At 39.6% G+C, this 13,492-nt stretch overlaps 1 protein-coding gene across 1 annotated transcript; it reads right to left on the reverse strand.

Moving 5' to 3' along the window:
• Positions 1–1,109: 1,109 nt before the first annotated feature.
• On the reverse strand, positions 1,110–13,492 carry LOC135465567 (cytochrome c1, heme protein, mitochondrial-like). The gene is made up of 8 exons (XM_064742817.1): positions 13,381–13,492; positions 9,189–9,233; positions 8,702–8,841; positions 6,394–6,520; positions 6,036–6,206; positions 4,090–4,237; positions 3,421–3,521; positions 1,110–1,598 (listed from the first exon to the last, which is right to left on the reverse strand). The coding sequence occupies exons 1-8, from the start codon at positions 13,450–13,452 to the stop codon at positions 1,497–1,499; spliced, it is 906 nt and encodes a 301-aa protein (XP_064598887.1). The 5' UTR covers positions 13,453–13,492; the 3' UTR covers positions 1,110–1,496.

Below are 13,492 nucleotides of genomic sequence, written 5' to 3' on the forward strand. Positions count from 1 at the left end.
GGTCTAGTGGGTTGGAACGACTAGAACGTTCATTCATTTATTGGATCATTGTTATGCGTTTATTACCACTATATAATTTTGCTTGTTCCTATCATATCTAGCGCCGACTGCCTGTACATCAGGGGCTGTGAAAACATTCCCAAGGTGGGGACCATGTCCAGAGGCTTGCGAATGAAAAAAGCCGATCTAAGTGGAATGGGGAGGGTTTGACTTCATTAGGTTATCTCCCTTGGTTCAGTTCTGAGATGATGCGATTCGCCAGTGCATCCGCCTTGTACTCTGAAATAACGGGTCTTCTACATTTACTCGATTAGGAAAGGATACAGCGTTGCCCATTATGAAAATAACTGGCAGCATATACTTCGGTATCCTGTCACACAGTTATTGTACACCAAGTAAAGTACGTACACGTCCTATACACAGAACTCCGGCCTCCTATATTTGACCAACACATGTAACCAGGTGTTTCACTTACAGAGCCCGAGCCTGGTTTATCTGACAGTAATAAATAATATTTGTTTGGCGTCGGCGTCACTTGGGTGAAGGTTTTGTCTTTTGTCCTGTGGACACTACCGTCTTCAAAACTACTGTTTTCAAGTAGTTATCTAATTGACAACTTTAAGACTGACTTTATTGACGGTTTGACCTTGTCAAATAGATAAAAAGGTATGGAAAGAGGCAACCAACAACTGATGTTGGCACTTCAGGTTTTTTACCCGAACTTAATTTTGGGTAGTGTTTGCTTCTGAACCTCAGATGAGGGATCTGGGTGCAAGACATCAACTTTGCGAGAGCGTTTATACTGGGCACAGTCCACCATTCTGTGAGAGTGCACACCAAGTCTCGCTTTTTGATTCAAAATGGCATGTGCATGTAGAGGTTCTACAACAAATGAACACAGCCGTGAAGAAATTCTACAACAAATGAACACACCTGTGAAGAGGTTCTACAACAAATGAACACACCTGTGAAGAGGTTCTACAACAAATGAACACACCTGTGAAGAGGTTCTACAACAAATGAACACACCTGTGAAGAGGTTCTACAACAAATGAACACACCTGTGAAGAGGTTCTACAACAAATGAACACACCTGTGAAATCAAAAGATTTAACTCATTGAGGATAATGATATTTATTACGATGCTGCTGTCACAACAAAGTCACATTTGAACAGAGACACACCAAACTAGAAAATAAATGTACAAAGTGTTCAATACGTAGCCTACCAACTCCAACCTACATGTTAATAATATAACAATGTATATTCTCATGGCGGGAATTTTTTTTTAGCATTTTACAGTGTAACAGTGCAATTGTACAGTGCAACAAATAATTAAGTATTTTCAAAAGCACTTGTGTTGATTAATTTTTAAATATGTTTTTTCTTTTTTTTTTTCCCCCACTGCATTGCAACCTGGCTAAACTGTCATGAGTGTTGAGAGGAAAACAGCCTGCGACGAACAGTAATAGATGTATTTGTTAAAAACTACAGCATCATCGTTTCCTGTATGCTAGTTGTCTGCTCTTGATGACCGTCCACTTGTGGCGCTTGAAATAATAAGCTGTTCCAAGGAGCAATGTGAAAAGGAACAAGGCCTTGTGGAAGAGGAGAGAGAAAAAAAACATAGGTTAAAATCATTAAATGACTCTGGGCCGAGAGCGCTACAAAGCTCTTGATGACACTGACAGCTATCTATCTTTTGCCATCTAACAATCTTTCAACATGGCAGATATCAATTTCATTTTGCATAACATTATAAGCCACTAACATTGTCAAAGAACAACAAAGCTTTACCAATACATGTCCACTATCTGTTTGAGTTGTCATAAAAATGAGCATATCACTGATAAAATTATTTTCTGCTCTCTATCAGACAATCACCGCCTAAATTTATATCAATTCATGAAATATAAAACCTACCAGGCTTCTAAATGTAGTTTATTTATTCATTTATTTGCTTGGTGTTTTACACCATACTCAAGATGATTTCACTTATACGACCTGCTAAATGTAGTTTAAATCAGTGACTATTACATCATTTATTTATTTATTTGATTGGTGTTTTACGCCGTACTCAAAGAATATTTCACTTATACGATAGCAGCCAGCATTATAGTGGGAGGAAACCAGGTAGAGCACGGGGGAAACCCATGACCTCCTGCAGGTTGCTGACAGATCTTCCCACGTACGGCCAGAGAGGAAGCCAGCATGAGCTGGACTTGAACTTTGACTGGCATTTAATGCTCTTCTCTAAATTTTATTCATTCATACACCTACGATCGGGAGCCTGGGTTTTTGCACTGGTCAGATTTAGAATTAAACTGCCTGAGCTGGGACTTTTATATAACAATTATATTTGTCAGTTTAGAAGAACTGAAGCAGAACTACTTATGGCTACACTCCACAGTTAATGCTTCCTGGTCAGGAATGTAGTCTCCTGCTATTTTCAAGCATATTTTCTTTTGTCCATGGGCTGCCCTTTTTCGTTTTTTTCTGCGTGTTTAGTCGTATCATTTCATGGCAGAGGCTTCAAAAGTTTCATTCTAGTTATAAATTTGTGTGTTTTTCTGAGAATGGTGGCAGATCCACACTAGGCAATAGTGAAAAGTCCTATCCCACTGGCCTCTGCCTGGTGGGTTTGACACCTTATCAGTTGTTAGTCAATTCTATGAAAAATTTAATCGGTCAACCCCTATCAGGAATTTGACTGGAGTTGTGTCAGGGGGAGAGGATTATCAGGCCTAGAGCTTTCGGGGCTCAGATTTCAGGGCCAGTGCTGCGAGGCCAAACGTTTACATGTAATTAAATGGAAACTTACAGGAGAAGAAAATTTAAATATGAATCAAATACCACTGAAAAGAGTATGCATTTCCTTGCAGGTGCATGCCATAAAAAATTCTAATATGTACCTCAACTTGATAACTTAAAAATAAAGTCAGCACCAAAATCCGTTGTGGGGGACTCCATTTTGCTTAACTAGTCCTGAAGTCTTCTGTGCTAAGAGGAGAATTGCCATCTAAAACCGCCAAAGTGCAGTTTGTACATTTCCAGTAGAACTCTTCCTCCCAGAAGGTAGCGAACAGTACAGTTTTCTGCTTGACGGTCGGGAAACAGTTCCGAGTTTACACGAACAAGCCAGCAGTTTTAATAACTCTTATTGGCTGAGAGGCAACACACTCCCAGCATAAATTACAGGGTGTTAAAAATGGAGAATGCGATGGACTCAGCAATTTATGCCAGCTTTGCCATATTCAGTCTTTACGTGAAAAATCACAAAATTATGCAGCAGGCACCACCAGATAAATAAAAATGTGCTCTTTTCAGCCTATAGTGTCATGTTTTTAAGTTTTCTTCTCCATTAATTGTGGTCTGTGGCCTTACTAAGCAAACTCAGGGGAGATAACCAAGTTGCATTACCTTCAAACCCAGTCTCTTCCTGGTATCGTGCTCTGGTTCACCCGCCCACCTCAAGAAAGTGCATACATCCTTGGACAACTGACTCTGTGTAGCTGGTGTACCTGAAGAACATGGGATGCATTTCCAGTGACTAATCTCGTATAACAGTCATGTCCTCAAGCTCAAAACCATTGCACTTCCAATTATAAGGCCAAACTTGGATACACCTGGCTCCAGGATCAAAAAGTGGTCTTAGAGTCTGATTTGGTCTCAACTACAAAATAATTTACTGCGTGGAAATATTGATTTGTGCTAGGTATTTTTATTTTTACACTTCGAGAAGTCTTAGATTTTACGACAAACTTGAAAATAACCATTTAAATTCAAATATAAGCTCAGAAATAAGCGAAAAGATCCTAAATACCATGGGACACAACCAGTTTTCAAAGGTGATTCTCATTTGTTTCACTGTGGAATGTGTCTTTTGTCAGGTCAAATGATATTTTAAATCATCACTTTGGCCAGGTAGATATACATATATATTTTTATTCTGTTCACAACCTAATGGTCAATAGTCCAGTCTTCAGAAATTGACTTTTTACAGTTGTTGCAACTGGAAATAGTTTTGTATGTGACAGGTTTACTTATCTTTTCTCTGATGACAAATATATTATACCCAAGCGAACATACCATCTTCATACTCTATGATCTCATTGTAGAGAGCCTGGGCCATGGCTATAGCTCCACCCGGGAAGTATGGGTTATAGTAGAGGCCCTCTCGTAGATTAGTTCCCGCTGGAGCGTCCGTGTAGCCAGTTAGCAGAGAGAACACATAGTCCTAACAAACAAACACCAGTTTAACAGGTCATACTAATATGAACTTATCATTTAAAAGAAAAGAACACATTTATACAACTTATACCTTAAATGAAAGCGCTGTACTTAAAATTAAATGAAATACCTCAATTTTCTTCCTGCAGTACTTGTTATTTGAGTATTTAACATTTAAACATTATAGCCTTAGATGTCTCCTTTAGGCGGACATTTTAACAACATCCTGCTTAACTTTGCCCCGTGGTTCACATGTTGGCAGCCTACAGCCATTCATGTAGGCAATATGTGGCCCTTTAGTACTATTCATTTTTTGAGTTGGCTTTCACAGGCCCTAAAATCCAAGACTATCACTACATAGGTACATCCTTAGCTAGGATTGGAAATGCAGGTTAATCATATGGAAGGAGTAAACCCTTAAGCACATGTGACATCACAATGAATATTCAAGAGGGGAAAATGAGGCTTTTCACAGGAACGAATGTGTTAGAACCATTAAACAGTACATGGGTTTAAGAAAGTAAAAAGAAGATGTTCTAATCTGATTATTTTTACTTATTTATTTAATGTCAACACTTTCTTTCATTAATGAATGCCAACTGATGAGAGAATCCTGTTGATCTGGCAAGATTTATTTATTTGATTTACTCCTCTAATATATTTAACAATATTTCTCTTATACCACAGCGGCCAGGCAGGCCTTCCCACGTACGACCGCAGAGGGGGAAGTCAGCTTGAGATGGCCTTGAACTCACAGTGATGGCATTTGTGAGAGGCTTGATCTGGTAAGAGTTATCCACCCTAATCTGATGATTACCTCCCTTCTATGATGTGTGATCAGTTCAGGTGTGGACATCCTACAACCAGTTTTTAAATCAACCGAAGCCTCCACATCATGTAATCATAGGTTTCTATGATAGATGTTTGCATGTGTTATATCACTGATCCATTAAGCTGCTGCAATACTATCACGAGGCCACTAGAATTGCACATTCCTTCTAATTTTTGGGACACTTGGTCTGCTCTTTTTAGCCAATATACATAAAATTGTAGCAGGTAGATTTCCTCTTGGTCCACATGGTTAGTCCATCTAATGAAAAACATATTCATATCTTGACTTTTCAAAAAAACTTGTAACTCATTGCTTTCAGCACAACTAATATCTGTCCTAAAAATTAGAAGAGTTAAAGTACATGTAAACTCCCAACATATGCATGCATGGTCTATACAGATCATGACAGCACGTTTGAGATGATCTTACAGAGGAATAGAGATTTACCCTCGTAAGATCCAGTCAATTTTTCCTGTGCACAGTTCACAAGACTATTTGAAGCCATAAACAAGTGGTATTCATAGGCATTTCATGAAATTCATTTTAACATGATTTTAAATTTGGAATCTTTTACGTAAAACATTTGAGTTTATTCCTTGTATCAGCATAATAGTTAGTCCCTTTCCTGGAGAACTTTTAATTTATTCCACGTACATGTATCTGTGTGAGAATTTTTTTTAGATTATTCCCTGTATCTGTGTGACAAACTATGAACATTGTGTTTTACCTAAAGTTAAGCATTTTTCAAGTTCTGATAAATTCATCCACATCATAAGGCCACTTAAAAGTCTTTTGTGAAATTAAAATAATTTTTTCCAGAAATGTATGTGTTGGCATCAAAAGTATTATTTTAAAGCCTTTATCTGAAAGTTCCGTTTTTACATACTAAACTTCATGTGAAATACACTATATTCCATGATCTGCCTGAAATTTGGAGTTTTCTCCTTTTCTTGCATGCTGTTACAAGACTCACCTCTCCTCCATGTCGAGCCAGAGTGATGTAGCTGAGGTCAGGAGGCAGGGCACCCTCATTAGCAGCTCGTGCAGCCTCTGGGTTGGGGTAAGGGTCAGGGAACCGGTCAGACAGCTTTCCAGGCCTCTGGAACATTTTGCCTTCCTCGTCTGGACCATCAGTGACCATAACCTGAGATTTATTAAAGTAATAATAAATGCAGGAACAAGAGAAAGGTCAGTTTTATACAGTGCAAGATGAGTACAGAAGCAATACTAAAGCCAACCACTTATTGTCATCTGGGCTCATGTAAAGTGAGCCCCATGTCCAAAACCGGGGTGGACAAAGAATTCGGCAGATCTGGAGTTCTTTCCCTCACCTCAGCGGCCTCTGCCTTGGCCTCCTCCTCTGTGTGTGAGACACCGATCAGGTTCCTGTAGCAGAGGTATTCCATGCTGTGACAGGCTGAGCATACCTGTTTGTACACCTGGTAGCCACGCCGAATACTGCAACAGTTTAGAACAGTGTCATTATTGACTTAATTTGTAATGACCTGGGTTTGTTTATTTATTTATCTGATTGGTGTTTTATGCCGTACTCAAGAATATTTCACTTATACGACGGCGGTCAGCATTATGGTGGGAGGAAACCAAGCACAGGCTGGGGAAAACCCATGACCATCCACAGGTTGCTGGCAGACCGTCCCATGTACGGCCAGAGTGGAAACCAGCATGAGTTGGACTTGAACTCACAGCGACTGCATTGGTGAGAGGCTCACCTCAGTCATTACGCTGCGCTAGCATGCTAACCAACTGAGCCACAGAGGCCGCGACCTGGGTTTAATGTGAGGTCATCATTCTTATTTTAAGCTCTTGTCAAAACATGTGAATGGCAAAACATTTTAAACTCTAAGGCCCCATGATGGCAAACAAGTTTACAATGTATGTGGACGAAACCAGACGAAGCCCAGCTACACAACCAAACACCTTACCAGGATGCAGACAAATGCCAATCTAAAAACGACGACAAAAGCAACTTCATTGGTCCTGGGCTAGGAAACCTCTACCAGAAGTCATAAGCCTCTCTGGGCAATGGTTCAGTCATCCTGAAGAAAACACTAGCTCTGTCATTCTACTCAAATTTTTGTGCAGTTTCAGTGATGTTCAAAACAGCAACTCGGCATACGTACAAAATACATAACTAAACCATGGAGATCATTCAGGTATAGGTGTCATTTAGAAGATGGATTAAGCAACAGTATTATCGTTATTAGGGATTACACTTTCTGAATATAGCACAGATTCACACAAAACCTAATGTTTTCATAGTGCATGTTCATGATGCATATTCACTGTAGAGTCTACTGGTCAACTACTTTCTATTTTAGAAGGCTTGCTCATTGAGTGGTCTAGACGGTTGACATGTATTGCTGGCGATTTGGTGCCTGACTCTGAGGTCGCTGCTTCGCAACCCGTAGCCAATTTTCAACACCCAAATCTGTGCAATGTTCAGGAAGTGAATCCTAATAACGATAATACTGTCGCAGAGATCACTGTCATACACTTATTAACTTGTTGCCAACAGCTAAAGGCTAAGTCAGCTTGGTAGAGTCTGGCCAAGGGTTTTAATAGGGTTCATGACATTGACTCCACCACAAGTTAATGACTGTTATAATACTAAGGTAAATATCATACAGGTTGTGTGGGGTGAGGCAGCATATTTTCTGATCCTGAAAGGTTGCGCTAGATTGGAACCAGACATCAAGCCATCATAAAGTGTAAAAGTACAGCACAATGTCTACAATGTTTATACAATGTATCAATTTCTACTATAGCTTTGTTCTGTCTTCAACGTTTAACATCAATGCAGGCTGGTGTTTCCTGGGTCTCCATTAGATGTAAGTCACACAAGACATATGTGGGCCTTCGTGGCCAAGGTGGTTAACATGCCAGCACAGCGCAATGATCCAGGAGCCTCTCACCAATGTGGTTGTTGTGAGTTCTTCCAGCTCTTGCTGGCTTCCTTTCCAGCCATACATGGAAAGGTTTGACAGCAACCTGCTGATGGTCGATCAAATAAATAAATAAACAAAATCTCAAGATTTATGGAGTTTCAAACTCAAATAAGTGAACCAGCTTAAAACCAGGCATGTCCATTTTTCAGAGAGCTGAGAGGTGCACCTTTGATGTAATATCCTCAGGATAATGAAATTAACAGTCAGTGAATGAATAAATGGCAGACACAAAGACGTGTGATCAAAATATTTACTTCACTGCTCATGTGCTGTCGACGTCAGGTGAAAATGTTGACTACGGATCTCACGTGAGCAAGTATCGCACACAAAGGGCGGGTTACTTTATGAAAAAATAATGACCCATCACAGAACGGACTGACCCAAGAAATATCAAGACAGGTTTATGAATATTCATGAGGTACAATATAATATTGCCTAATACATGTGTATATGTACTGTAAATCTTCAACCTTTTCTACCTCTAAAGCACATTTTTTTCAGTGGGATTCTTGCATACAGTTATTGTAAAATGACCGTAAAATGATTGGTTTATTTCACTTAGGATGCTGGCTCCATAATACTGCTCAATTTAGGTCTCTGCACCCCAGAGTTCAATCAGAGGTTGCAGAGGCGGTTGAAAAGGTTGAAAGAATTAGAGTAATTAAGAACTAACCTGGCATGGTCCAAACTACTAAAAACTCCTCTGTGACTCCATGGGTATTTAGGGGGGTGGAGCAGTAGCTCAGCAGCACCAACAGCTGTTGTTAAGGCAACAGCCACACCCACACCTCCAGCTGCTACAGCACATGCCACCTGCAAGTCATAAAATGTTGTTCAAATCTGAATTAGGATTTAAGGCGAGTAATAATTTTCTTCAAGATTGAAGTGCCATTTAATTTGTATAATTGGTACGAGTCTGATGTTAAGATTTATATCTGATTTAAATAACTTTTTGCTTGATAAATTGCCAATTGCCAATTTTTTTTTTATGGCACACTACTATATACCGAAATGGAAAGTCTAATATTTCAGCTTGGCTTTGGAAAAGAATTATGAGTATTTCTTTTAAACTTGTTTAGAACTCTTGGCTTGTTGTGAATCAATTCGCATATAGTTATGAGGAGCCAAAACATAGCATGAAAGATCTCTTCAGGGCTTACCGCTTTCTTCCCTTTTGAGAAATTTTTGAAAGATGATATATTGGCCTGCAAAGAAAAAAATAGAACATGTATGTAAGTTGAAATAAGACAACTAATACTACAACCTTGGATATTTTGCAAGAGGGGTGGAAACAAACATGCTTAATAACTGTATTAATCAATTTTTAAAATGTCTATCCAAGAATTTTTAGAAGGACATGAGATATACAATGTTAGAGTAACCAGGAACATGATGTCAAGTGACTCGTACCCCAATCTGACTGAAAATAGATGCGTCTGAAATAATTACTCGTAAGCATTTTCATTCTGCAACCGACTCACTTCAGTGATTTTCAAAATTTTAGTTGGGTCAGATGTTCCTGTGCTTGACCTCATGTTTGGGCAGATAAAGTTGGGAAAGATAGCGAAAACACCTAATAGTTTTTTTCATTAAATCCAAATCTTTTTTTACCCTTTTTATATTTAAATAAATCTCATCCTTGTTTATATCTTGGAAAAGTCAAATTCTATCACTCCCCCTTCCAGCACAAAGAGAAAATGTCTACTACTGCAACTATACCGGTCCGTTACATGCCCTGTCCTGATCGGAATTTTATGGAAAACTATTGGACAGAGAATCCTGCTACAATAAATATATATCATATATATGTGAAACATTTGTTCCTGGGGGGTATAATTTGACGTTTTCCTGAAGTAGATCTATTGTTGTCAAAACAAGGCCAAGTATGACGGTGGATGAAAACGTGGAGCCGAAGAATACATGTAGGAACAATCAGACCAGCGCTGCGAGCAGTTCAGTGTGATCTCGGCTTCCATCAAGTTAAAGCATATTGAGTTTATAGGACTAGTCTGTTAAGGCTAACTCTAAGAATTGTGCAATGACAATCCACAAGTTGCTGCTAGCCAAAATTTTCCCACTAGAAGTAGTAGCAGATATTGCCATAAGGCTGATGGTAGTTTTAGTCAGAAGTCGCTCCATTTAAAATGATGGAGAGTTGCAGTGTTTATGATGTGTGTGACGTAAGCAATGGTGAGTACAAGTGAAAACATAAACAGAGAATAGGTATTGAAGACTTTTGTGTCAGAACTAACCAAGCAAATAACTAACCCTTGTAGACAAGGAGAGAATGATTGTTAGTCATGTTTGCACACGGATATAGGTGAAACAAGATAAGGTGGGTAATTTAGCGTTAGCAACTTTGTTTCGAAACTCTTAATTTTTTTAAAAAGGAGCAAATTCTAACAAAGAACTGCAGCAAGCCTCAGGCTTATCACAATATCTGCTGTAAGATCTAGTCAGAAAATTTGGACTAGTTGCTGCTGACCTTCCCACAAATTCACCAAGAATCTGCTTTTCACGTTCAATTAAGTTAAATGTTGAGGTCTATTTCCTCATATATGAAGTGTTGCATGGAATCGAAGGGTGAAACATGAGCCTTGTCCTGGTATACAAAGTCTTGCATGGAGTTGAAGGGTGAAACATGAGCCTTGTCCTGGTATATAAAGTCTTGCATGTAGTCGAATGGTGAAACATGAGCCATGTCCTGGTATATAAAGTCTTGCACGGAGTCTAAGGGTGAAACATGAGCCTTGTCCTGGTATATGAAGTGTTGAAACATGAGCCTTGTCCTGGTATATGAAGTCTTGCATGGAATCGAAGGGTGAAACATGAGCCTTGTCCTGGTATATGAAGTCTTGCATGGAGTCGAAGGGTGAAACATGAGTCTTGTCCTGGTATATAAAGTCTTGCACGGAGTTGAAGGCTGAAACATGAGCCTTGTCCTTGTATATGAAGTGTTGCATGAAGTCAAAGGGTAAAACATGAGCCTTGTCCTTGTATATGAAGCGATGCATGAAGTCAAAGGGTAAAACATGAGCCTTGTCCTTGTATATGAAGTGTTGCATGGAGTCGAAGGGTGAAACATGAGCCTTGTCCTGGTATATGAAGTCTTGGACGGAGTCAAAGGGTGAAACATGAGCCTTGTCCTTGTATATGAAGCGATGCATGAAGTCAAAGGGTAAAACATGAGCCTTGTCCTTGTATATGAAGTGATGCATGAAGTCAAAGGGTAAAACATGAGCCTTGTCCTTGTAGATGAAGTGTTGCATGGAGTCGAAGGCTGAAACATGAGCCTTGTCCTGGTATATGAAGTCTTGCACGGAGTCAAAGGGTGAAACATGAGCCTTGTCCTGGTATATGAAGCGATGCATGAAGTCAAAGGGTAAAACATGAGCCTTGTCCTTGTATATGAAGTGTTGCATGGAGTCGAAGGCTGAAACATGAGCCTTGTCCTGGTATATGAAGTCTTGCACGGAGTCAAAGGGTGAAACATGAGCCTTGTCCTGGTATATGAAGCGATGCATGAAGTCAAAGGGTAAAACATGAGCCTTGTCCTTGTATATGAAGTGTTGCATGAAGTCAAAGGGTAAAACATGAGCTTTGTCCTTGTATATGAAGTGTTGCATGGAGTCGAAGGGTGAAACATGAGCCTTGTCCTGGTATATGAAGTGATGCATGAAGTCAAAGGGTAAAACATGAGCCTTGTCCTTGTATATGAAGTGTTGCATGAAGTCAAAGGGTAAAACATGAGCCTTGTCCTTGTATATGAAGTGTTGCATGGAGTCGAAGGGTGAAACATGAGCCTTGTCCTGGTATATGAAGTCTTGCACGGAGTCAAAGGGTGAAACATGAGCCTTGTCCTTGTATATGAAGTGTTGCATGGAGTCGAAGGCTGAAACATGAGCCTTGTCCTGGTATATGAAGTCTTGCACGGAGTCAAAGGGTGAAACATGAGCCTTGTCCTGGTATATGAAGCGATGCATGAAGTCAAAGGGTAAAACATGAGCCTTGTCCTTGTATATGAAGTGTTGCATGGAGTCGAAGGCTGAAACATGAGCCTTGTCCTGGTATATGAAGTCTTGCACGGAGTCAAAGGGTGAAACATGAGCCTTGTCCTGGTATATGAAGCGATGCATGAAGTCAAAGGGTAAAACATGAGCCTTGTCCTTGTATATGAAGTGTTGCATGGAGTCGAATGGTGCTTCCTTGGAATTTTTATTTTAGTGACAGTCAGTGATAGCTCGTCAAATCAATTACTTGATCCCTGATAAACTTTTGGCAGGAGAAAAATTATCCTTACACCTGACCACCCTATTTGTTTACTATGAGATGTCCCAAACAGTACATTTCTGGCATCAAGTTTCACTTCCTCACAATGACTACTTGGCCTAGGCGATACACCCGTTAATCACTGGACTCATTTAATTCACAAACAGTAAATTCAGGTGGTATATTCAGTAATTGATTTCAAACATCTGCCTGCTCCCTATATAAAACTGATACATGTTCCAGCTTTTTATAGTTACACCAAGTACTTTGCACTGTACAATGTAGTTTTTGGATACCAAAGAATCAGTAAATCCTAAATACCACATCGCTTTACACATGCTTAGCAGTCAAGGCTAAGTATTCAGTTTTTAACTGAATTTTATCACCGAATACCGGGGTCTAAAATCGATGTGTATGAATCCCTGATAGCATGCGCGCATCTTCTTCATTTTCCATGTGGCCTCAGATACAATCTGAATTTTGGAAACACCGCAATTTTGAAGACAGAAAAGACAACACTTCATCAGGTTTTTGCACATAACTAGTCTCAAATTGACTGAAAATTGCAGGAGTGATCGAAAAGATCCATCCCTTCTCAGTCCACACGAGAAATCGATGTGTGCCACAGTTTTGGAATACACTGAACTGACCACCGCAAAGTGCCTAGCGAAAATAGACCTACCGGGTTTTTGAATTCATAGATTAACCACTGAGCTAGGTAATATCAAAAGCTGTTGAAAATAGACCACAACGTTTAAATTTATTGAACTACTTTTCACGATAAACGTCTAAAAAGTGGATCATCGACTAACAAATACATCAACCCTGTCTTTACAACTGCCATGTACTTCTGTCACCACAAACACCAAGGTGTCAACAACTGCTGTAAGTTGTGAACGATACGTTTACGTAAAAGCTACAGTGTTGTTGTTGTAAAGGTGCATGTCGAAAATCCAGTTGACCTCTGTTACAATGTTCCTCAGAAATTGTTTGAGATCAATATTTTTTGACACACTCCCGATACCAAACTTTCCTGATGTTCTTTGGATGTCAGTGCATTGAAACATGAGCGGATAAACAAACCTGTGGAGGATGGATCACAGAAAAGGCTCTTAAAAGAGACCTATTTGGTGATCGGACACATATCGTCGCCATTTTCCTGAGCACCCAGTTCCTAGAGGCCTTGCCGTTAGCC

The sequence above is a fragment of the Liolophura sinensis genome, chromosome 5 (genome assembly GCF_032854445.1).
Source record: "Liolophura sinensis isolate JHLJ2023 chromosome 5, CUHK_Ljap_v2, whole genome shotgun sequence".
Lineage (NCBI taxonomy): Eukaryota > Metazoa > Mollusca > Polyplacophora > Chitonida > Chitonidae > Liolophura > Liolophura sinensis.